At 39.7% G+C, this 25,545-nt stretch overlaps 1 protein-coding gene across 9 annotated transcripts in view; it reads right to left on the bottom strand.

Annotated features, from left to right (window-relative positions):
* Window positions 1-25,545, bottom strand: part of Fam172a (family with sequence similarity 172 member A) — a 430,744-nt gene that overhangs the window by 131,045 nt on the left and 274,154 nt on the right. For all 9 annotated transcript variants that reach the window (XM_036206787.1, XM_036206793.1, XM_036206790.1 and 6 more), the window contains 2 exons: window positions 14,578-14,694; window positions 8,334-8,418 (listed from right to left, as the gene is read on the bottom strand). In XM_036206787.1, coding sequence (XP_036062680.1) covers window positions 8,334-8,418; window positions 14,578-14,694 — 202 coding nt within the window. The remainder of the gene's footprint in view (window positions 1-8,333; window positions 8,419-14,577; window positions 14,695-25,545) is intronic.

The raw sequence follows: 25,545 nt of genomic DNA, 5'->3' as shown, positions 1-25,545 counted from the left end.
CAACAGCAACAAATGTGGTGGCTATGTAAAGATTATTTTTAAAAAGTGAGAGTTCTGGAGTGAGACTACTTATATGATCAAAATCAGAGGGTACCAAACCTGACTGTATAGATGACAAACATATTTAGGTAGGTTTCTTAAGCTTATTCTCTTCAATGATTTTCTCAGATTCTAGTTATTTCTAATGAATGATTCATTAAAAACAGAATTCTTGAGGGTCAACTCAGAACACTCGTGCCTTCCATTCACTGTAATTATAATGTAGCAGAGGACAATGGACACGAAAGCCAACTGATGAGTAAAAGCCACCAGGCCAGTTCCACCGCAGCAGCAACAACTGTCTGAAAACTGCTATTAGGTGACAGAATGTCACCTAACCGATTAGAATACATCCTTTGACTGGAAGGAGGCAGGCTGAAATGCTTCAGCCATGTGCACAGTCAAAACTGATACAATATCACATATGCAAGGAGGCTTTGAATTTTAAGATGCTTACAAGACACAGTATAGATTTTCAATTACCTAATTAACTAGAAATGTGTCTAAAAACATAACAGACAACTTGACTTGACTGAACATTTTGGGTGATACCACTTTCCAGAGGCAATTACTGCTGATTTTTCATGCTATCTTTAGAAAGGAAGTGATTATTTACTAATAAAAGAGGTGAACTCTCAAGTGTCATTTCCAGCAATACAGTGAAGGGAATATTTAGCAAATATTCAGTACAAACAATTAGTATGGTCTACTGGTGTGAAGAAAAATTAGGGTTACAGTAGCAGGCTGTCATCAATTCAGATTTACCCGTAACTGCTAACATTGCACTTTGTGTTCATGCATCTTGGCAGTCAGGTACATTTTTATCAATGGCGCCACTTCTACCTGAAGAGTATGTAGACGATGATGTTGTAACTAGAGAAGGCTTTCTCCCGGGTGCCTGGCACTACAGGTACAATCATGCTGGGCTTGGATCCTTCAGGTTAGGTAGCAGAATCTGCCCACCTCTGAATGCTTTGTGACCAGAGCATAGGCTGCTTCAGGAACAGTGGCCAAACTGTAATAATTTTTTGGTAACCATGACCTTTGACTGCCATGAATTTCAGAAAATTGGTAAAGCAGGTCTGAGGGAAAAAGTTCATATTTTCTAGGACTCAGAAGGAAAGGTACCTGAGAGAAACTTTGTCATTTCAGAGCTTACGTCCAGGAAGGGATGTCTGAGTAAGAAGCACCTCTGCGGCAGTGGGAGGGAAGGCAAGTCTAAGAGGAACGCCTGGGAATGCCAGTCACCTTCTCAGCTGGCCATCCTGGCCGCCCACCAAACATTCATATTCTCTCTTTTACACAGGCCCGTCTTCCTGTTTCATATTTCCTCCTTTCACTAAAGAAGGCTATATGCTTTCTATCTACCTTGTTCATTTTTCATCCTCCTCCTCAGAATGGAAGTTCTGTGTGGGGCCTCCATCTGTTGTAATCCAGTAGCAGAGGCAGTGTGTCTGAATGAACACACCAGGGCCATATGAGTGTGCCGAGAAGGCTTTGGAGAGGGGTGCAAACACAGCAGCCTTTAACCAGCTGCAGCCCCGGCAGAACTAAGTGTGGCAGAATATCCTGTCAGCACTGCACTGGCAGAGGCCTGCTGTGCCAGAATCCTAAGTCAGAAGACAGCAATGCTTGCCAACACAGCCTCGGTTCAAACATTTACAGCTTCCTGCCCTCTCACCCGGAAAATGGTAAGAAAATCTGCCTCGTACACAGTAAAGTTCACTACTCACTATTTTACTGGTCTGAAACATACACTATATAAGATAGTATCTCATTTCAACTTTACCTCTACTTCATGTCTCTTCCAGCATTTATTGTCTTTAGATCTCTATGTCCTTGGAACATTTTATCCAACTATTCCTTTTTCCTTTCTTTCTTTTTTTCTTTTTCTTTCTTTCTTTTTTTTTGTGTGTGTGGTTTTTTTCGAGACAGGGTTTCTTTGTGTAGTTTTGGTGCCTGTCCTGGCTCTTGCTATGTAGACCAGGCTGGCCTTGAACTCACAGAGATCCACCTGGCTCTGCTTCCCAAGTGCTGGAATTAAAGGCGTGTGCCACTGCCACCCACCATCAACTATTCCTTTTTCATACTTTCTGTCTTTCCAAGGGTGTAGTTTCCGTGTAAGATTGTGTGAACCTATCAACACAGGGAAGCACAGGGAAACATGAATAAATACACTTTTCATAAATATAAGTAGTGGCAGGGAAATGAAGGGAGAATAGTTTTTTAAATGGCTTTTCACTCCTATAGGATGAAATAATCAACAATAGCTTTAAAACAAATGAAAACCTTCAAAATTAAAAAATGCTTAATAAGAATACAAATAATCAACCATGTGAACCATGTGGACTATAAAGCCTATTAGTCAATCATCTTATTCTCTGAGAAACAGTGCACCTAACTGATTTTAATTTAGTGTGACACTAAATTAAAAGTAGGAACTCAGTCATTTGATATGGAGTTAAGAATGAGGTAGTTTATTGCTACCTCTTCCCTCCATCCATCAAACCCAGGCCTCACTAAGGAGTGTGGATCCTTTCTGGGGGTATCTCCTGTCTGTCTTCCACATTCCCTTTGTCACGACTACAACTTATATTATCACACCCAAACACCTGCTTTTCCATCAGCCTTGCTGGGCCTTCTAGCTACTTGTTCTTTTCTTAAAAAAATTATCATTTAAAAGTGTGTGTGTGTGTGTGTGTGTGTGTCTGTCTGTCTGTCTGCATCTGTGTGTCTATCTGTGACTCTCTGTGTGTCTGTCTGAATGTCTCTGTGGTGATATATTGTGGAACCCAACATACTGTATACACTAATAAACTTATCTGGGAATCAGAGGGCAAAGACAGCCACTAGATTAGACATAGAGGTCAGGCAGTGATGGCACACACCTTTAATCCTAGCATTCTGGAGGCAGAGATCCATCTGGATCTCTGTGAGTTCAAGGGCACATTGGGAACAGAGCCTTTAATTCCAGCACTTGAGATCACATGCCTTTGCTACCAAGTACTTGGGAAGTACACACACCTTTATTCCCAGCACTAGGAAGGAAGGGCAAAGAAAGGTATAGAAGGTGTGAGTAAACAGGAAGTCTCTCTCTGGAGGCTGAGGAGTTGGTAAGATGAGGTGGCTGTGGCTTGTTCTGTTTCTCTGATCTTTCAGTATTCACCCCAATATCTGGCTCCAGGTTTTTTTTATTATTATTATTAATAAGACCTTTTAAGATTCGTATTACCTCTCTCTCTCTCTCTCTCTCTCTCTCTCTCTCTCTCTCTCTCTCTCGGCGTGTGTGTGTGTGTGTGTGTGTGTGTGTGTGTGTGTGTGTGTCTCGCACACCACAGTGTAGATACCCAAGGAGAACAGATGCATTGCATCTCCCTGGAACTGGAGTCACAGGTGGTTGTGAACTACCCAAAACCAATACAGGTGCTGGAAACTGAACTAAGGTCCTCTGCTAGAGCAGCACATGTTCTTTATTTTTCCTGTATTCATGAAGTTTGCTAAGATGTCCTCACAAACGTGTATATTACTTAAACGTTTTGATCATATCTGCTCCTGTCGCCAAGCCATCTCACTATCCCTTTATCTTCTTTGTATGCATTCCCTGAGTAGTACCTTTTGTTAACGAGTTAATACTGAGAGGAGTCACTGCCTTTGATGAAACACTGTTTTTCTTTTGTTAGGAGGTCAAATGAGAGGTGTTAGGGATGCCAGCCCCAACACCTCTCACTGATGCCACATGATGCTAAAGGCAACTTCAAAGGAAGAATGCATCTGATTGCAGAAGGGCCAGGAGGGTTTTCTTTTTGTTTCAACTCAAGGGAAAAGACAGTCAAGGGACTGTTAACTGCTCTGTTTCCAGCTCGAGGACAGTACCCAGAAACAGCTATTTAATATTTGAAGACCATATGGATGTATACTGCTGAGTATATATAAAATCTCCTTTTGTTTTTGAGCAAGACTGTTGCTAACCTGCCGAGGCTATCTAAGGCTATCCTAGAATTAGGGATCCCAGCCTAGCCTTGAACTCATGTTAGTCCTGTTGCCACACTTGGCAGGAAATCTCCTGAATTTGTTGGACTCAACCCCATAAGAACATTCCACAGAGTACCAAGTTCTGCTCTATGGAAAAAAAAAAAAAAAAGAACTGGTCAGAAAATGGCTGGATAATTTAGATGACAGTGCAAACTTAAGTAAGAAAAAATAAAACATGTTTTTAATGGTCAGCAAAATTTAACAGGGTAGCGGTGAGGAAAGAAGCAGAGGCAGAAGCATGATTTTCAATGAGCTCTTAAATGTCTTTCCATAAGAACTGCCCTGCAAGCCCAAAAGATGAGCCTCATAAGGCTTTACTCTAAATATGCATATTATGGTGTTGCTGCATAGGGTATAGTGACCATAGTTGATACTGAAATCTGTAATATTAACTACCTCTTTCTACAGAGTGAATCACACCCCACACAATACTCATTTATCATTTCAGTTTCTGTAGGTCAGAAATCTGAACATGGCTTAGTTGAATGACCTTGCATAGGGTCTCTCACAAAAATCAACCTAGGGCTGCAGTTAACTCAGGGCTCAATTTGGGAAGAATCCTCTTTCAAGGTCATTCACATGGCTGTTGGCAGACATCAAGTCCTCATTGGCCTTTTTCCAGAGACACCAGTTCCTTCCCATGCCAGTCTCTCCACAGAGCAGCTTGTAGCACAGCAGCTGGTTTTCATCAGAGTGAGCAGGAATAGACAAGGGGAGCCTGAGGTCTGCCAGCACTCCATGGCCTTACCATGTTCCCTATTGTCCCTCACCAGCAGGCTTGATAGAACAGTGGAATGACCTTTTGAAAATTCAGTCATGATGCCTGCTAGGTGAAGCACCCGGGGGAGCTGAAACAGTGTCCTCAAAGCCAGTGTTACTATACAAAGCCATTCACTTTTGATCTAGGAATGAAGGAACAGAAGTGGGATGAACCTCTCTAACCGTTACACCTAATGATCTACTAATAAGACAGCTGCTTCCCACTGCTGACTCCAGGCCCTCCTGCTCTAAGGTACTGGTTCCACAAGAAGGAGTATTTCATTGGTGCCACAATAAGGATGCCACAGGAATGAAAATGGAAACCACCATCTTTCCACTTCAGTCTCTTGATGCTCCTGAAACAACAGGAAATGAATGCTGCTACTCCAGATGACAGATCCTCATTGCCAGGTGAAACTGAGCTGCTCTGACACGTGGGTAAGGAAAAATTTATCTGTGTGGTGTTAGAAGGGGAATGGCCCCCGCAAGCTCATATATACACTTGGTTCCCAGTTGGTGGAACTGTTTGGGAAGGATCAGGAGGTGTGTCACTAGAAGTGAGCTTTGAAGTTTCAAAAGACTGGCACCATTCTCTCTCTCTCTCTCTCTCTCTCTCTCTCTCTCTCTCTCTCTCTGCCTTCTTCCTCAGTATCAAGATGTAAGATCTTAGCTGTTCCTGCTACCATGCCTCTGCTCCACCATCATGGACTCTAACCCTCTGAAAGTGTAAGCCACAAATAAGCACTTTCTTTTAGAAGTGGCTTTGATCATTAAGTTTTATCACAGGAATGGAAAAGTAAGGCAATCAGCAATGCTGAAATTCTCTAGACTGCCTGTTAGTACCTCCTGTAATTATATTAAATAGGAGATTATAAAACTCTAACTCAGGCAGGGCTGTGTATGGTCCAGACCTTCCAGGAACAAATGGGTGGGTCATTTCACTAGATGAAGAATCTTATCCAGCTGAAAGTCAAGGGAATACTGAATTCATAGTAGAAGGTAGCTATAAATACCAACTATAATTACATGAACAGTTTCAAAAATTAAGAAACTAATAATATTTCTTATTTTTATATTTATGGATATATAACACATATATACATATGTCTGTATGTGGACCCCAGGCTAGAATTCACTACTCCTACTTGAGGACTGACCAAGTCTGGTCTTGAATTTGTGGTAAATCCTCCTATCTAAGTCAAGTGTTAGAATTATAGATGTGAGTCATCATGCATGACTAGACTATGTATTAAAGAGGTACATATGAGTATAAAGCTATAAATTTGACTAGGCTGAACTATATTTTTCAAAATTCTTTTTCCTATGGTTATTATTAAGAAGGTACACAGGGAGAGTGTATGTGTGTGTGTGTGTGTGTGTGTGTGTGTGTGTGTGTGTGTGTTTGGAGGTGGGACTAAGTCAGGGATTTGTAAGCTGCAGAGTAGTAGCCATTCCCTGCATACATACATGGATACTTCTCTTTCTCTTTTGGATCATCTTGTGATATAAAGCAGTAGCTAGGACTGCTTTTGTTCTTTCTTCCCTTGGATTTTCCTTCAGCATCTCTGACAACTGGAGCAAGTGTGTGTTCACTGAAGTCCATGGTAAAGCACATAGAATTCTACAGGGCATGTGTACCATGGGCAACAGAGGCAATGTGAAGGGAAATAGGTCCATCTTTGTGGACTCTAGCTCTGGCTTCAGAGTTTTAGTACATCCTGTTCTTTTCTACTTTACACCTAACTTCTGTAACTGTCTGTTCTGGGTACTAAAGTCCCAGAATCAAATGCAAATTATTGTCCTTGTAAAGCCTGTTTAACTAGCTCTAGTCAAATACTAGTAAAGGAAAAAAAAAATCCTGTCATCTATATGGATAAAGTAATAGGTCTTCATTCTCTGTTTTTTAGAGTTCTGAATTCAAATGCTCACTACAACTTATTTGTAACCCCAAAATCAACACTAGGACACTTCTGTAGTCATTTACATACAACACAGAGTTACAAAAATTTGAATCATCATTCATATGTTTCAACAAGACCCAACTCTGCCTTCTTGTTTCAGTTTCAATATTGTAAAGAAATGGGTTCTTCATGGACTACTTAGTGTCAGATTTTTCACATTTTTGTGTTTTGACTTCACTATCTCAAATGATCCCCCAAATACAGTGCTGTGGTACTGTCTAATTAATATTCCTTAGTTTGAGAAAATTTTGACACACCTTATGGAGAAATGTATGTAAGCCTTGCACAGGCATGCATTATGGTGCTGTTGGGCATGAATTTGAATGTAATGAGTCAACAATACACATGATATGATGTGTGTTTAAGTAGAAATACATATCAAAGAAGGAACTGGTGTTTATCTGGTTGATGGAAAGACAACAAGGGGCTCACAGGAAACTACCTCTGCATTTCCCCAGGAGGACTGAGTCAACACTGGCTGACTCTGTGCTCTCTCAGCATAAAGCACAATGAGCCACAAAAATAGGATGTATAACATACATATACCAAATATATCACGGTATAGGGACCTCACAGTAGTTTTATTTCTCTTAAGGACTAAACCTTCACTGACAAGCTGAAAAAATTTAGCTGTGCTAACAGTGAGGCTCAATTAAAGTGTATGTGTTATGATAATGATATTTAGCTATAAACGGCACTTTGTCACCTAGAATTTGAACTAGTCACCAAACGGTTACCTTCACACAATAAACATGTTTACTTGGTGATTAGCTGTCATCTATGACTAAGACATGGAATAGTCTGTGTTCCAAATCCCTGCTCTTTTTCCAGCATTCACAACCACAGCAAGTCAACTGTTGTCACTAGTTCTAACTCTGGGTTATCACAAAAATTACTGGGAGCTGCAAAAGCAATAATCAGAAAGCAATGCCAAATGTAATACCACTTTCTTTACCTAGGCACTCAGATACAAACTCTTTAGGCAAGAAATGGATGCCATCTTAACACATACCAGAGTCCAGCTGCTTCTGGATGTATCACTGTTTTCCTTCCTTGATATCAATAGGCAGAATACATGTAACTTTATTATCTCTGAACATCTTCAAATCCATTTTGGCTCTGTTCCTTTAGAGCTGTTTCTTTTGTTTAGGATACCACCTTGCACAAATTCCTACATACAAATCCTACCTTACACACAAGGTCCACCTAAAATCTTTGCATGAAAGTAAATGTTTCTCTAGACTGTATGATTACTATAGGATTGGTGCTTGGAGACAAACATATTTCTGAGGTTCTATATGGCTATTGAGTTCTTGTCTTTTAGGCACAGAATCATTTCCCTATGCTATATTATTCTTGAAGTGTTTCACCCAGTCATCTTACTGAGTCTGTTGATAAGCATTTTAAGCTACTTAAACAAGACACATATGATATGAATAATCTGAGACAGAACAATCTATTTAATTCACAAAACAGAGTTCCTATCTCCGCAGCATGCTTTTGGACTTTAGAGCATGCTCCCCACTTTCATCAGACATGTACCTGCAGAGACTCGGGGACAGTCAGGAAGCATGGACTCCACCGATGTGTCCAATGGTTCTGAGCTGGAGACCCAGTTGCAACAGTTCTATAGTGTAACAGATCAATGTTGATTACATATGATTGAAAGGAAAACCACATTTTTAGGTTAAAGAGACAAATTTATCCTATAAATCAAATCACTAGAAGGGTATTTATTTTCCATCAATTTAAAATTATTTTCTTACATAAACTGTCACTAATTATTAATGACTATGGAAAAATTTACCTTCTCTAATTCAGCTAATAATCTGTGTTGATGCAAAGACACATAACCAGTAAAGTATAATCTGATATATTTTTTAAGAAAAGTTAGATGTGAGGGGAAGAAAGCCTCAAATTTGGCCCATACTCCCTTTTAATTTTTACTCTGACCCACATCAATGAAGGGTATATCAAAATTATACACAAAACAGCCTAGAGAACTGTAGCCATGTCTGAGGACACAAAACTTTAATATTAATGCTCACTCTCTCAGATAATGATGATTTGCAACTCAGATAAATGAAATAACTTTCTATTTCTTTTATAAACTTAAATATACAGATCTAAATTCTGGTTTAAAAGATGTGATTATCTGGTTTTAAAAATATTCAGAACACAGATATACACACACAAAGAATTTCCACAGACAGATTCTATTTTACAAGAAGCCCTCCCATCAATCATGTTGGAGAAATGGGTGACTGCTACCCTGGTAAACAGTGTGTATTGTGCATTTTAGATGCTTGCTGCCTTGGCTGTGCACCATGGAATCCATTCTCACTGAGGACGGGTCCTTGACTGGTAGATCAAGTGTCTTATTGTATTTCCTTAATTCATTCTGTCTGGAAGAAGATGTCAGCTGTGTTGCAGTGAGGAGAAAATTTCAAAGGCCCCAGTCCCCACCAATAAAGGCCGAGGAATGGCTTTTGAATAGATTTGTCAAGGCAACCCTACTGTTCTGGGACCAGAGAGAGCAGGGATAACATAAAGGAAGGGTTTGCTGTATGAGATTACAGACTGAAGCTCACAAAGCATGGCAGATTTTTGTAAGAAACAGTGGATCAATGAAACTATTGAACTGTGTTGGGAAAAAAAAAACCATGAAAACAAACACATCTAGTAATGTTCTTAAATGTTTTCACTCCTTTTATATTTAAAACAGATAAAATATTAGTATTTTTCATGTATGACAAAAGCTTGATGATTTGAAATGGATATATGTTCTATAATGTGCATTTCTAATCTTAATTAGCAGCTGAATGTAAAATTACACAATGTAAGAGAAGTAGAAATTATAAAAGAAATAGGGTTTTTAGAAGATTTTCGTACATTTGAAATAAGCAAAATTAATATTATCATTGATAGAATACCACATTAGAGAATTCTAGATAATGCAGAAGATTAGCACACAATTAGCCAGCTTTTATATACAATGTGACACTCGCTTGTAAGAAATAAGTATTCTCTAAAGCAGTGTCAAGATATGTAAATGGATGATTTGTTTTATCATTCATCACAGCCCCTAATAAATTCAAAAATCATGACTTCTATAGGTACTAAAAATAGGCTCCCAATGATACAGGGAGATAGCTTCAATGAAGAATGACTTCCTCTTTCTCTCCCCATTTCTTAAACAATTCAGTCTTTTCAATGCTAGCAATTAGCACTACCAACAGACAGGCAGCGATTAGGTATATATTTTAATTATTATTCATTTTACTAGTACCTCCAAATCTGATGAAAGTTGGCTATTACCCAGGCGATATGCCAGTCTTAATACTGATCACCTGCATCTCATACATGCAGAACTGGGCCTTACACAATTTTCTAGTATTAATAAAAGTGACTGCACATTATAATCTGTAGATAGTCATTTCTTTTAAACTCATTTTGACTTTTAAAAGCTGAACCAAATAAACTTCTTGTCCATTTTAAAAGAAAACAGATCACCCTTGGCTCAAATACTGAAACAAAAATACAGGTTATCATTTTATGATTCTGAAATTTTAGTTCCATCTCAGCATATGTTGAAAGCTTTCATCTTTCCTGAAAAATCAGGGACAAGTGAAGTGGCCTATGGTTAAAAGTGAAGATACCAGATGTCTTGTGTAACAAACAAGTACACAGGATTGGAAAGGATGGAAAACAAGCTGGAAGGGTATGTGTGCGTGCGTGCGTGCGTGCATGTGTGTGTGTGTGTGTGTGTGTGTGTGTGTGTGTGTAATTCTTCATGTGGCATTTTAGTTCCACTAAGGAAAGTACAGAGAAAGCATGTTAAAAATTTTTGCTATATAAAAAGTAAAATAAAATGACACAAACTTTGAAATATATAAACAAATATGTACAGAGATTATCATGGAATTTACCTGCTTAAACCTCATCTTCTCACATGCACCTCCTGAGATGTGTTTCTATTGTTTAAAAATTTCTTTCCAAATTGTTCTACTGTTTATCTCTCCCTCTCCTTAATTCCCCAATTGGCCTCTATTCCAGCTCTTCAGAGGATGGGGTATCCTGGGTACCCACAAACTAGAAAAATTACCTGAATTTCAGACATAGTAATGTTATTAGCCTCCACGGTCTTATTCTCTGATGCATGGAGTAGTCAAGAAGGTGAGTTAGAGCAGAGGCACCCTTTGCTACATAAAGACCCACGCAGCAGGTGAGTTAGAGCAGAGGCACCCTCAGTGCTGCATAGAGACCCATGCAGCAGGTGAGTTAGTGCAGAGGCACCCTCAGTGCTGCATAGAGACCCATGCAAGGTGAGTTAGAGCAGAGGCACCCTCAGTGCTGCACAGAGACCCATGCAGCAGGTGAGTTATAGCAGAGGCACCCTCAGTGCTGCATAGAGACCCATGCAGCAGGTGAGTTAGAGCAGAGGCACCCTCAGTGCTGCACAGAGACCCACGCAGCAGGTGAGTTAGAGCAGAGGCACCCTCAGTGCTGCATAGAGACCCATGCAGCAGGTGAGTTAGCGCAGAGGCACCCTCAGTGCTGCATAGAGACCCATGCAAGGTGAGTTAGAGCAGAGGCACCCTCAGTGCTGCATAGAGACCCATGGAGCAGGTGAGTTAGAGCAGAGGCACCCTATGCTGCATACAGACCCATGCAGCAGGTGAGTTAGAGCAGAGGTACCCTCAGTGCTGCATAGAGACCCATGCAGCAGGTGAGTTAGAGCAGAGGTACCCTCAGTGCTGCATAGAGACCCATGCAGCAGGTGAGTTAGAGCAGAGGCACCCTCAGTGCTGCATAGAGACCCATGCAAGGTGAGTTAGAGCAGAGGCACCCTCAGTGCTGCATAGAGACCCATGGAGCAGGTGAGTTAGAGCAGAGGCACCCTATGCTGCATAGAGACCCATGCAGCAGGTGAGTTATAGCAGAGGCACCCTCAGTGCTGCATAGAGACCCATGCAGCAGGTGAGTTAGAGCAGAGGTACCCTCAGTGCTGCATAGAGACCCATGCAGCAGGTGAGTTAGAGCAGAGGCACCCTCAGTGCTGCACAGAGACCCATGGAGCACCCTAAGTAAAGACAGGAGTCCTTGACCAGAGGCAAGAAACTAGTATCTCTGTGTCCACAGAAAAAATGAAGGCAATATAATGAATGTTTACTAAAGTTAAGTGTTTCAATGTAAAAGCTTTCTTATGCCGAGATTATGACCTTGCAGATTTTTGTGGTTATAAATTTTCCTTTGTAAAATCTATACCTTGGGGACCAGTCACAGGAACGGGAAGTATCTAATGGCTACAGTACTGAGTGACATGCTTTGACTTGTGCAAAGGTGGATGACATTTGAGTAGACGTGGAATTAAGTTTTGTTTTATCTTGTTTAGTTTTTAATTTCATTTCTTGTGCGTGCATGTGCCCATGTGTTCTCGCTTTCCACTGTGGAGTCTGCTGATTGAAGTCAGCTTGTTAAGTTTGTACAGAAAGCGCTTTTATCCACTGATCCATCTTGTCATGATATGGATTTTGAAGTTTAAATAAATTAATGTGTGTATGTGTATACCATGTGTGTGCAGGTTTCCAGAAGCCTGCACTAGATATACTGGATGAAGCTGGAACTATAGCTAGTTGTGAGCTGCTTTTAGGGGCTGAGTCATCTCTCCATCCCAATACAGAGGTGCAGGTGAAGAGGGCACATACAGTAAGACTTGGCTGTGTATGTGTGACTGTGATCAAAATATGTTGTGTGAAATTCTCAAATAATTAATAAGATGTTATTAAAAAGACTGTAAAATGTGGTATGTTATATCTAAAAAGAAAAAAAATAAGAGCTAACTCGGTGCAAGATATTCAGGAAGCTTGCTTTACTGGTTCATTCAGGCTTTCACTCATATGTATTACACTTGCATGCATTGTAAATAATTATGGCCTTAAAGGCTGATCTTTAATGTGAAGTTCTTGTACCTTAAACATGATTGTGTATCATTGACCAGGTTATGTTTCTAGGGCCTAGTGGTGTGGTTTGAAATGAAACAGCCTCCCAAAAAGAGTGGCATTATTCAGAGGTGTGGCCCTATTGTCACTATGCTCAAGCTACTCCTAGTACCTCAGACCACTTCCTATTAATATAAGGCTCTCAGATCCTTCTCCAGCACCATGTCTACCTGTACAACATGCTCCCCGCAATGATGATAATGACTAAACCTCTGAAACTGTAAGGCTCCACCTCAATTAAATGTTTTCCTTATAAGGTGTCTCCTCACAGCAACAGAAACCCTAACTAAGCCAGGCCTACACTCAGAATTGAAGGTGTCAGGATGGGTGCATGATCATTGTGTAGAACTGTATTTCTGGTTTGGCCACAGACTTTCAGGTCAGGGGCATGTCGCACACTCATCATCAACAGTACAAGGACCTTACTAGAGAAGTTCCATTAAGGGCCCCTCCAGCACTTTTGACCCTTCCTCACGTCTTAGCATCCACACTTGGTCTTTCATCTGAGAAAGGTTCTGTTCAAGGGACTGCTAAAGTGGTCTTCTTTGATCCTTCTTTAAGAGAAAATGGTATTTTAAAATTAAATAATATACAAGTATAACTTCTAGTCTGTTGTCTGCTAAAGGTTTGAAATATTTAAGAGCTTCATAGTAAAACTGCTTAATATAAATAACTTTATCACATTAATTTGTGGCGTATGAAACAAAGGAAACCATGACTTTACCAGTCTTTACTGTAATAGGAGAACTAAGCAATCGCTAGCACTGTTTTACCTCCACATTGAAGGCAGCATTTGGTAAAATAATGAAGTTAATCAACATGATAAAAACACAGAGGCACTCTCTTCTAGAGCTAGACATGTTTATTTGGAGGAAGGATATTTTCCAAATATTTTAACCTTTTTGTGTGTAGGTTTATGTAAGAACATGTGTGTGTGTGTGTGTGTGCGCGCGCGCGTGTTTCCGTGCACATGTGTAAGAGTGTGTGAGCACTTGTCCCTTAGATTGACTTTCATAAAGAACTTCTAATGGGAAAAGGATGCACAGGAGTAAGTAATTACTGATGTATATAGTCACTACTGATATAGTACCAGGAGACTAACGTCAAATTTTTGTAACATCAGCAAAGTAAATGTAAACAGAATGGAATTTTCAGCTGGACATCTGTAATAGGATCAATAGACTGAATAACAAACTGAAGATTTTAAAAAAGGCAGGGGCCATGTTGGGTAGATCCTTGTTAGTTTTCAGACTCAGCAGGGTCATGCAATAAACAGCTTCCCTAGATGGAGGTGGGCCATGGCCAGCTCAAGCATCTCTAATAATCTCCATTCAGCTTTTTATTGCTTCTACCCCAACTGGCAGTATTGAGCCAATCAATTTCATTGTGGCACATCCTGATCACATTTCCAGAAGGAAAGGACAAGACTGGATTACATGAAACTTCTTTCTGGTAATTAAGTAGCTGCAATACTAAACAGCCAGAAAAATTAACCAGTAGGGAATATGAATCGTAACATCAAAGGCCCTTTCCAGCTAAAATTCTAATGCATACTGTATACATACATAATGTTCTATTCAGTAGTGGGCAGAATGGATGCTTTCAAAAAGTTTTGTTCTTCTAAAACATTTCTTTTATTATTTTAACTGTATCTAGACCTTTTATTCTATCTCAATATTCTGTCTCTAGAGAATGTAGGGTGGGATGTAATATAAGTTGGTAGGGACTCCAGACACAAAGCCTCATGTCCATTCATCTCAGCACTGAACAAAACCATGCCTCACCTCTCTCATCCATTCTCGGATGGTCTTGCCAGCTTCTTGATGCCACACATTGTGAACAGAGTCTGTCAATGCCACAGCAGTCACCTTACTTTTGACATCTGCTTCTCGTTGAATCATCTGTTTTAAAAGAGAAAATTAAAACATAGACTCTAATTTTTCTTCCTGATACAGGCAGCTTAGTCATAGATAATACTATATTAAAAATAAAAAGAGACATGCATCTTTGGCTCAAAGTTACTCTTTTCTATTTGAATACATATCCTATTCTTGTCCATGGATATGAAAAGGCCAACATTTTCTTTCAAAAAGCTAATACCACTTAAGTCTTGGAAGGACATAGCTCTATTATTTTCCATGTGGCTTGACAATTCAAGGATTAAAGGGATCACAGGGGATCCCTGAGGGTTTCTTTTATCAATTTCTTCCATCACTTCCTACTTCAGGGCTTCAGGGAAGTCGGCACCTGGGGCTCACTCTCAGCTCCCCAGGACTGGCTTCTTCTCATTTTTAATCGGTGGCACTGGTGAAGAAATTTAACTGGCCTGCTCTTTACCTTGGCCCTACAATTCCTTGGTGATTTTGATGCTCCCCTCAAAACTATTCTCTTTCAGTCTATTGATACTATTTTGCTTTTTGGCATGTTTTGTTATGTTGGCAAACTATTACATTTTTAACTTCTCCCTACACAATGTTATATTTATGAAATTTACTATCTTCTGGAAAGAAGGAATTGCCTGGTTTTAGACACTGACTACTTCATCAGTGGCCAGCCAGATAAGAAAATGGAAAAGTAAAAATTGTATATCAAATGAAGCAAAATCTATTTCAATCTGTGAATACTGGACTGCCTGATGTGGCATATTAAAACGTAAGAAAACATAACAAAAATTAGAGCTCATGTTCTGTTGCAATGCTGTACTTCCTACTGGCACTCCCACACTGACGAAAAAGGGCAGTTACTGCTTCTCCATCATTTGCTGCTAATTCACATGAATTGTCCATCCAAAACATAATAGTGTACTTTAACAAAACAGAGAACTGTGAACGGTAAAGAGAGCTCATGCAGAGAACGCTGTAAGCCACAAGTCCAAACAGACTACTCTCTCCCATGCTCTGAACTAATCATCTGAAAATCAATCCTCCCTCAGATTAACCTCTGCATTACATACCTATTAATGAAAATTACATAAAAGCATCTTTACCTCAGAAGCATTTTTGCACCTAAAACTTTTGGTTTTTTGTTTTGTTAACAAGATACTAAAATTGATATTCATATGCAATACCATAGTCTCACAGAAAAACACCCCCTGAATTAGCAGGGTCTTAAAGGCTTAAATCATATAACAATCCAGTTAAATACTTCATTATTAATTACTAACAAGTATGCTACCTTCTTTAATTTTTCACTGGATCACTATTGGCACTAGAATATAAAACAGTGCATCCATATCAGATAATTAAAGAAAAATCACACAATAGTGAATACATCTGGCTAAGGATGAAATTTCATGTCCTTACTCTCATTTCCTAAACACGAAAACACAAAGAGAGCTAAAGCAATTGATAAGGTTACATTTAAGAACATCCTTTTCTGGTATGCTCAAAAGTTTTGACCTGGGTTTTATTGTGGTTGTTGATACCATATGCAGATTTACTTAAGGTATTATCTGAAGACCCTAAATCTCAACAGTCATTTGTAAAATGAAATAAAACTAAGTAATGAACAGGCTAAGGACTTGGTGCAAATGCTAGATGTCTGTGGATTGAAATTCTACAAACTGGAATGTTGCAGAATTGTTAGGTGAATGACCTGAAAACACCCATCAGGCAGACACTTTACATACCTGATGTGCTCATGTGCAGCTCTTCTTTTCATCCTATTATAGCCCCAACTGTATGTGACACAGCCATACAGTTCTATAAAACTCTGCTTTGCAGTTTAAAAATCAATCTGATATTCACATTTAGAAATGTAGAATGGTCTAATTCCCAAAGATCTTAAAGAGAAATTCACATATGAACCCTATGTCAAAGAATCCCAAATATTTGATTCCTTAGATGGTATAGAATCAGTCTGTTCCCTTCTGTCTCAACATGGCTGCAACCCAATTCAGCAGTGATGGACTCCATGTGGCTGCAATTGTGTCCAAAGGCAGCATTTCTGTTGGTACTGCTGGCCTGGCTTCAGCCTCCCTCCCCGCTTCAGTGCCCAACACTATGTGAGCTGGGAAAACACTGAAGTAGAGTGGAGACTACTCTCTAGGAGACTACATCAGAGATGTTTAAGAACTCACAAATCTTAGAAAGAATACAGTAAAACAAAGGATGGGTGGAACACAGCTGGATAGGAAAATAAATTATAGATTATCACTTATAACATAGTAATGTATTGGGAAGTCTAGAAACCTGAAAAGGAAATAGACACACCACTGAAGTTCTACATGCCCATCTAAGATGGAAATACTGGTATTTAATTAAAGTCCATACATGTGGACACTGTAATTTTATGCTCATGTGAGTACTTTTCTGGGGAGTGATCCTTAGCTTTCATGAGATTCTCAATGGGTCTGTTAGTCTCTAAAAATGGCAAGGCTCTGCAATCACAGTCTCCACATATTCTTGAATGAACTATGGGTTACTTACTAAGTGACCCCCTAGGACAATCACATTTAAGATCCATTTAACATCTACAACCAGTCTTTTGGAAAGAAACAATACTAACCATTTCAGGTTGTATCAACTTCACTCAACAGAAGTGATAAAGATTATGATAATTCATAGAATTAACATCCTGAAGTTCCATGGCTTAATTCTTATGCACTTCCATGTCCTCAGACAGCTCCAGAGAGGATGGGGAGGGAGCACAGAAATGACAGATACGTGTACAGTGAAAAGCTGAGCTATGAAGGAAGGCTTAGCTAATCTTGGCAGGAGTAGTCTCTGCAGCAGAGCAGTCTCCAGCCACAAATATCTGAGGAGAGAAAGCCACAGTGGACATATTCTACACACACTATCAACATTTTCACTCAGACTAGAGGAAGGCTTTGCTGATCTCTAATGGGTCTGAGGAACATGTCAACAACACACATCCATTCAGGAGTTCACACATTCAGGGCTTCCTCTACTCCCTACAATGAATGGTAACCTTACAATCAATATTTTTATGTGTATAATATTTATATCTGAAAACTATCCAATAAATATTAAAGCAAATAATATATTCATTAGTAAGGATTGTTATTTTATTCATAAATACTACTTAAGTTTATGTTAAACATGCTGTTTCCCCTAAAATGATAATAAAACAGCCTGAGACCTGTTAAGAAAATGGTCACAGCAACAACCCACAACTCCAGAGAAGCTAGCTAACAAGGAAAATCCAAAGAGAGACCCATAGAGCACCCTGGAAAGGGGAAATAGATGAGATCTCCATGAATAAACTGGGGTTGAGAGGTGGGCAATGGAGGGCAGGGGATGAGGATGAGAACATAAGGGAGTGGGACGGTCCAGCTGGAACAGGGGTGGACAGGGAGTGCAATGAAAGAGACACCATGGTAGAGAGACATCATGGGGATAGAGAAACCCGGTGCCAGAGAAGTTGCCAGGAATCCCCAAGTATGACCCCAGCTTGGACTAGAAATAGTGGAGCAGGTGCCTGATCTGAACTGGCTTGCCCCAGTGATCAGATCGGTGAATACCCTAACTGTCATTACAGAGCTTTTCTCCAATGACTGATGGAGGCAGATGCAAAGATTCACAGCCAAACACTAGACAGAGCTCCAGGAGTCCTGTAGGAGAGAGAGAAGAGGGATTCTATGAGCAAGTGCATTAGGATCATGATGAGGAAACCTGCAGAGACGACCAAACCTAACTAGTGGGAACTCATGAAAGTTGGATCAATGGCTGTGGAGCCTGCATGGGACTGGACTAGGACCTTTGCATGGTGAGACAATTGTGTAGCTTGATTTGCTTGGGGGTCCCTGGCAGTAGGATGAGAATCCATCCCTGGTGCATGAGCGGGCCTTTTGGAGCCCATTACCTATGATGGGACACTTCATGTAGACTTGAGGCAGGGGGAAGGGCTTGCACCTGCCTCTACTGGATATTCCTCCTCATGGGAGGCCATGCCTTCTTGTGTGTGTGGGGAGAAGGGGGCAGGTTGAGAGGGGAGGCTCAGGGGAGGGAGGAGGGAAGACCAATCTTTGATTGGTGTGTAAAATGAATGAAAAAAATTTCTTAATTAAAAAGAAGAGGGTCATAGGACTCATAGGTATTAAGATAAGACAACTGTGGCCTGATTGAAGATGTGCACTGTCGCATGCATACATACACACACATATACAAATACATATATGTGTGTATGCATAGATATTACAATGGATACTTTTCAGCAAATTATGATGTTATTGTCATAAATAAATAATTGATTAACCCTTCAACAGCATTTGGGGTTTAAAAAATAATTTAAAAAATGACTCCAAATAAGTAAGGAATGTTGAAAAAACAACACACATGCCAAGATAAGAACCAGTTCCAATAAAAAAAAATCCTCAAAATCAAGAATGTTTAAAATTTATTTACAGTTCCAAACTAAATAATGTATAGATTAAAAGGACATTATTTTTATAAATTAAATTGATATTAGTATATAAGGTATTTTATCCTATCACTTGATTTTCCTCTTCTTAATTCTACCTAGTGATCTCCTTATATTTCTGTCAATTTAGATTCGATGTAAATTAATCTGCTTTCACATTCACTATTTTGTGTAGATGTAATTCTAAACGGTCTTATTAAATAAGAATCACAGAGCCAGATGCAGAGTTAAAAGCCCAGAGATCAGAGAGTGATAGCCAAGACCACCTTCTTTCCCCCCACCCCCCACCCCCTCCTGTGGCCATTGCCATCCTTCCCCTGAGCAAGAGACCTACTTCCTGTATGTCTGTACTTTTTATTGCCTTTCTCATTGGTTCTAAACCCAACCACATGACTTTCTTGTCACTGCCTGTCTATATAGACCTTCAGGTCTCTATGGTTGGTACTTGGATTAAAGGCATGTGTTTCCATGCTGGCTGTGTCCTTTGAACACACAGACTCTGCCTGCCTGCCATGTGATCAGATTAAGGGCGTGTGCTACCACTGCCAGACTTCTGTTTAATGGCTATGACCTCTGATCCCCAGGCAACTTTATTTCTTAACATACAAATAAAATCACATTTCAGCACAAATACAATATCACCATAATTTTGTATGTTCCTAGTCTAACAAAAATTTAATCCACTCAATACCAAGTATTTTGAACAGGTCAAAAGCATATGCCATCTGTATTTGGGTTCATATTAGTCACATTTTTGATGGGGCTAAAATGAAATGGGGAACTCATTTATCTTGCTTTTTCTTCCAAGGAAAGTTCTGAAGTCTTAAGCAATCATGGTCAGACTGATGAGCCTAGAAGGTCACAAGGCAGGATGAAGAACAGTGGGCCTGGCAGCAGCTCTTACCCTTGCTTCTCTCCACACAAGGCCTGGCCTCTCTGCAGGGCTGCTGTCTTTTCCAGCAGTCATGTAGGCCTTTCCTGACACCTAACTGACTTCACCATGTTTCCCCCAAGGCTCTTACTGATGTATCTGACACTCTTTTCATAAATTCTTGGCTAAATCTAGATGCTTCACACCATTCTAAAGGTTCAGTCTCCTTTCAGTATGGTTAAATTTAGACTTTCCCCCAGATTTCATTCTTCTGGAACTTTACAATGAGCTTTCTCCCCCTCCACCCCAAGAAAAGAACCCAAAACACTATGCCAAAACCATTGCGTTCATGGGATCACTGAAGCTGTGGTTATTCAGAAGTCTGGACCTAGCAACACTTCACAGATGAGGAGAGATTAGAGAGCAGTTCAGAGTTGCTGGGGAAGGGGGTGCCATTTTCTTCAGTGGTGTAGCCGCTGATAAGCTGCCCATGCTCAGTAAATAATCTCCTTCCCATGCTGGTGCATGTGACTTTAACAAAACTTAACGTTTTACACACGTAGAAGCCATGAAAGTAGGAGGGGACTTGGGAAGAACAATTTCAGCAAAAGAGGAAGAAAAATTAGAGAAGGAACTACTTAAATTCATTATATGCATGCCTGAAACAGTCAAAGAATCAAAGAAAAGGAAAAAATTAATGTAATTTAAATTAAATTAAGGCAAAGACATGTCTTGATTTTATTTGAAGCAGGAAGAAGTTGACGTCTTAAGGATGTCCTGCTGCAAAGTCTTAGCATATCTTTCATTCTGGGTCTCAGATTTTGGGAATTAAATAACCCCCAACGAGTACTCCTACCCTAAAGGAGGGGGTTCTGAACTGTAATGCCTTCACTCTAACATAAAAGAAGTCATGATTTTACTTCCTGCATTTCTGGCCTTCAGGCTATTTACTTGTCTTCATGTTTTAAAGTCCAAGAGCCCTCCTGAAAGAGGCCATTATGAGTTGGGTGTAGGGGTGTGTGCTTGCATGTGCAGGGCACATCTACATTTTTATAGAGAATGTCTTAAACATGAGGGAAATATGTGAAAAGTCTTCTGTCAGAAAATGCATGCATTATTTTTACATTATGACATATGTTACACATATGTACTGAGGGTTACAGCATGTGAATGTCTTGTACAGGAAACAGTATTCTGAAAGGAAATCAAACAATGCATGTTCCTTCAGATTAGGCTCTGACATGACTGCAGTTTATAAACCCAACAGCCATGACTACTGTGTGAGCATGGATACATCACTATTCTGGTTAGTAGCACAGCTGAGCTTGGTGGTATCTTTTAAAGAAACATGTGTATATAAATAGATTAGCTCCCTCTAGAGATCCACTGGTTTAAAAATTCAGATTAAGCAGTTTCCAAAGTGCGGAGAGTAGTAAGAGCTAGTACCATTCACCCTTTCACTGCCCCCTGTGCAGTGTTTCTTCTTGAAGATGCCTGGTGTATGGTTCAATAAGCATCAACATTTCACACAACCCTCTCCCACCACTTCTCTCTTCCTGGAAAGTTGCTATCAAACAGCATTCCATGCTGGGTACCAACGTGCCAATCAGCCAGCACTGGATTTGGCAATCTTTTCTGTTACCTCAGTGGCAGAGACAACTCCTCTTTCTTCCTTCTTTTGGTTACTCCTAACCCAGTAACATACAACACTAATCTCTCTCTCTAACATTCCCATTTTTACTCTGTCCTCCAGGGTGCTGGCTCTTCTGGTGATGATAATGAGATACACAAATTTCAGTAGATGAAATGTGAAGACAAAGCTGTCCAGCAGGAAATTCAGACCAAAATCACACTTAGCTCTCACAGTTCACACTTCAAATATGCATTTCCTATTTTTATGGAATAAAAGTTGTCACATAAGAAGTGTTCATAATTTAAATTTAAGGACTTTAGAGTCAGATTCCCTGGATCAGATACTTGCTTCAGCCAATTCCAGGAAAGATACCTTAAATGAATTAATTATTTTGACTTCTTTTCTGTGCTTCAATTTTATCATGAGAGTATCAACGGAGATGATAAATGTACTTCAATTACAGCATCATCTTCACTATTACACGAGGAAAAAGCAGCAGCAGCAGATAGGACATTCAGCACACAACAGGTGATCTATGCAAATGTGCAGCACAAACTGTTCCATAGCTTCATTCCCTATAAATGCTCAGTCCAGAAATGCATTCAATGACAAACATTATATTCCAAAAAAATCTTTCCATAAGGAAAAGCTCTATGTAGGGCTGTTTTAATCCTTGATAATGGTGAGGCCATACTTCTATAATGTCATGGGTCAGTGATAGGAAAGTGCTAATTATTATGTTTCCTTAAAATCCTACAGAGTATGAGAGCAGCCACAGCACCATGCACCGGAAGCGAGGGCAGCAATGCTAGGTAGCCCTGTGGCAACTCTACCTTCCTAACACACGGGAGACCTTTCTGGAAGACTGGAGACAGCAAGAAGAGTGGCAACACATGCAGCACCACTAAGCCAGGGAAAAAAAGAGTCCTTTTAGTCTTTTGATACGGAGGCAGTGTATCTTCAACTTCCTAAGGATAAGCCCTGAGATTAAAGTATGTCCAGAGTTAGGAGCAGGCAGCAGAAGAGCTGCCGAGTCTTGAAGTTCTTTGAGTTATTGTTGAAACCCTCAAATGAGAGTAACAGCAGTAGTTACCTCCCAAGTAAACGGAGGGCAGGCAATTTCCGGTGGATGTAGTGATGCCAGCTGTGGATGGCCTCTACTCTCAGTCATTTCCATGGTTTTAGAGCACAATTCCTTTGAGATAGGTATCAACATGCTCTTCAGTGACAACAGAATTCATGCTAAGGGAGGAAAATGTTGAAGGGTCAGAAGACTGTTCTATCAATCTGTATCCCATCTCTTCAAATGTATACAGTGAATTGAGCTTGCTAACACGTTTTTAAGAGAAATCATTTAGTATAGACCGGATGGCCACACATTTCCAGGTGCACCGGGCAGACTGGAGCAGATCTGTTAGACTATTGCAAACATTAGTACTGCTTTCACTAAGCAAGTGTTCTGGCCAGGATAGAAACTAACTTAGTCACTGTATTGTAACACAGACACTAAGAGTGATTCTCATTCTGCTGAATGGTTAATAATTTCAGTATATGCTCCAAGCTTACATAGTCAACAGGACTTGGTGGGTTTTAAAAAAAGAACACATGAAATTGAGACGGAATATCGGTGTGATGGTGGGGAAGGGAAGAAATTGAAAAGGAGGGAATGGAGGGTAGACTTGACCAAAACACATTTTGTGCTTGTGTGAAATTCTTTTAAAAGAAAAGAAGCCATGTAGAAAAACGAATGACAAGTATTTTAAAAGGTTCCTAAATTCCAACCTAAGAGCATGCCTCAGTGCTTGCAGAAGCCCTCACAGATGGACATGCAGTCTCACCCCCTGGTTAGGTAAACATGGCCAGCTGGGTCTCCACTGCAGCAACAGGATAAGACAACATTCTCTTTTCCTGTGCTTTGAAGTTCTAACTCCAATTCTTGCAACCTTTGTCTAATTTCAGGAAGGAAAATTTCTCCACAGGCAAGGACACCAAGGGATAGGGCCTGTAAACTAAGCTTTTTGGGTCACAGGCATTTATGAAGATAAGTCTCCAGCCACAGACAGGGAATAGCAAACTGTGATTTATTATTGCAGGCAGTCAGAAGAGAGCAGCAATAACTTCCTTTTCCTTTCCTGCCTCACCATGCTGCCATGGGCAGGCCTCTGCAAGCAGAAAAAGACACAGGAAAGGGAAAACAGGCAGCATTTAGATACTGATAGTCTGGGAGCTGAAAGGGAGGATGAGCACTTCAAAACTACATGATGTGAAAGGAAAAGACAGTAACTGAAAACATACTCTATGAACCAAGAAGACAGCCAGCCAGCATCTCTTATATCAGAGTCAATTAAGCTGTAAGAAAAAAAGAATGTCAGTACTAAGTAAATAGTTTAAGAAATGCTCAAACCTGATAAGGAGGTTTGATTTTATAAGATAGACCATAGAAGTCAAGATATTATAAAACACAGATTTGGCAATTATAATGAATGTATATGAAAAAGACTGTAAGTAAGAAATAAACACTGTCAACCTCTAAGTATAAGGCAGCCTTAGCAAGAGAGACATTTAAATGGTGGTAGTTGGAATTAAAAATGATACATTAATTACAACTTTATGGATATATTTGATACTAAGTAATTCTGACACAAATTACTTCATACTTACAATATGTATTTAAAATCAGTTCTGAGCTTTTGTTGATTGATTTCTTCTAGAAATACTTGGGCACACTATTAATTATGTATTAGTATGCAAGTACTCAAGAATCACCATATATTCCATGGTTTGAGACTTTGCAGCAAAAAAAAAAAAATTGCTATAGATTGAAGGGTGGTAGGGAATATTCACTGGGAACAGAGTTCCAATCATGAAGGCGGACAGCATAACATAGTCTTTTCATTTGGAAAATAGAAGATAAAGGAATGAGATTTTTTTCCCTTCAAGAATATATAAACCTCCTTCTGAGACTGATGACCTGAGTTTAATCCCTGGGACCCATAGAAGGAAAAAGCCAATCCCCACAAGTTGTCCCTTGACTTCCATGTGTAATCCTATGTATGGCACATGCACACCCACACACATATATACATGTACAAAAATAAATAATAATGTAACACAAATATAAAACAAGATTCTTATTACCTACATTGTTTTAAATATACTTTATTTAAACACTGTGATACAGCATGAACAGAAAAAATTGTATTCTCATTTATAAACTGTTGTAATAGATGTTTCCTGACCTGTAGTAAGAGTTCACAATTTAGGAGGGAAATGAATCCATGTAAGTCCTGTATAGGCCATTAATTGAGTACATACAAACATATGTCTAATTTCACAGAAACATTTATTTTCAGTGTGGAAATTTTCTTTAGTGTTTAATAAGTGGTAAATTACATGTATACCATGGAATTTTTTCATTGAAAATAGATTTTCCCATTCTTGCACAATCTATCCTGATTACAGTTCCCCTTCCTCTACTCATCCCAGTTCCTGTCCACATTCCATCCCATGCAGATCCACCCCTTTCTGTCTCTACTTGGAAACAAACAGACTTCTAAGAGACAATAATAAAATAAAAATATAGCAAGACAAAATGAAAGCTCACACATTGGAATTTGCCAAAATAAAATTTAAAAAAAGGGGGGGGGGAGCATAAGAAAAAGCACAAACAGACTCACTCATTTGTACACTCAGGAACATGATAAAAACATGAAACTGGATGTTATAATATAGATGCAGTGGACCTGGTGCAGACCCGTGCATGCTGCTTCAGTCTCTGAGTTCATATGAGTTTTGCTCATGTTAACATAAAGGGCCTCGTTCTCCTGGCTTCCTTCTTCGCCCCAGCTCTTACACTCTTTCTGCCTT

Source organism: Onychomys torridus, chromosome 15 (genome assembly GCF_903995425.1).
Source record: "Onychomys torridus chromosome 15, mOncTor1.1, whole genome shotgun sequence".
Taxonomy (NCBI): domain Eukaryota; kingdom Metazoa; phylum Chordata; class Mammalia; order Rodentia; family Cricetidae; genus Onychomys; species Onychomys torridus.
The sequence above is the reverse complement of the archived record's forward strand: the minus strand, read 5'-3'. Positions and strand labels throughout refer to the sequence as shown.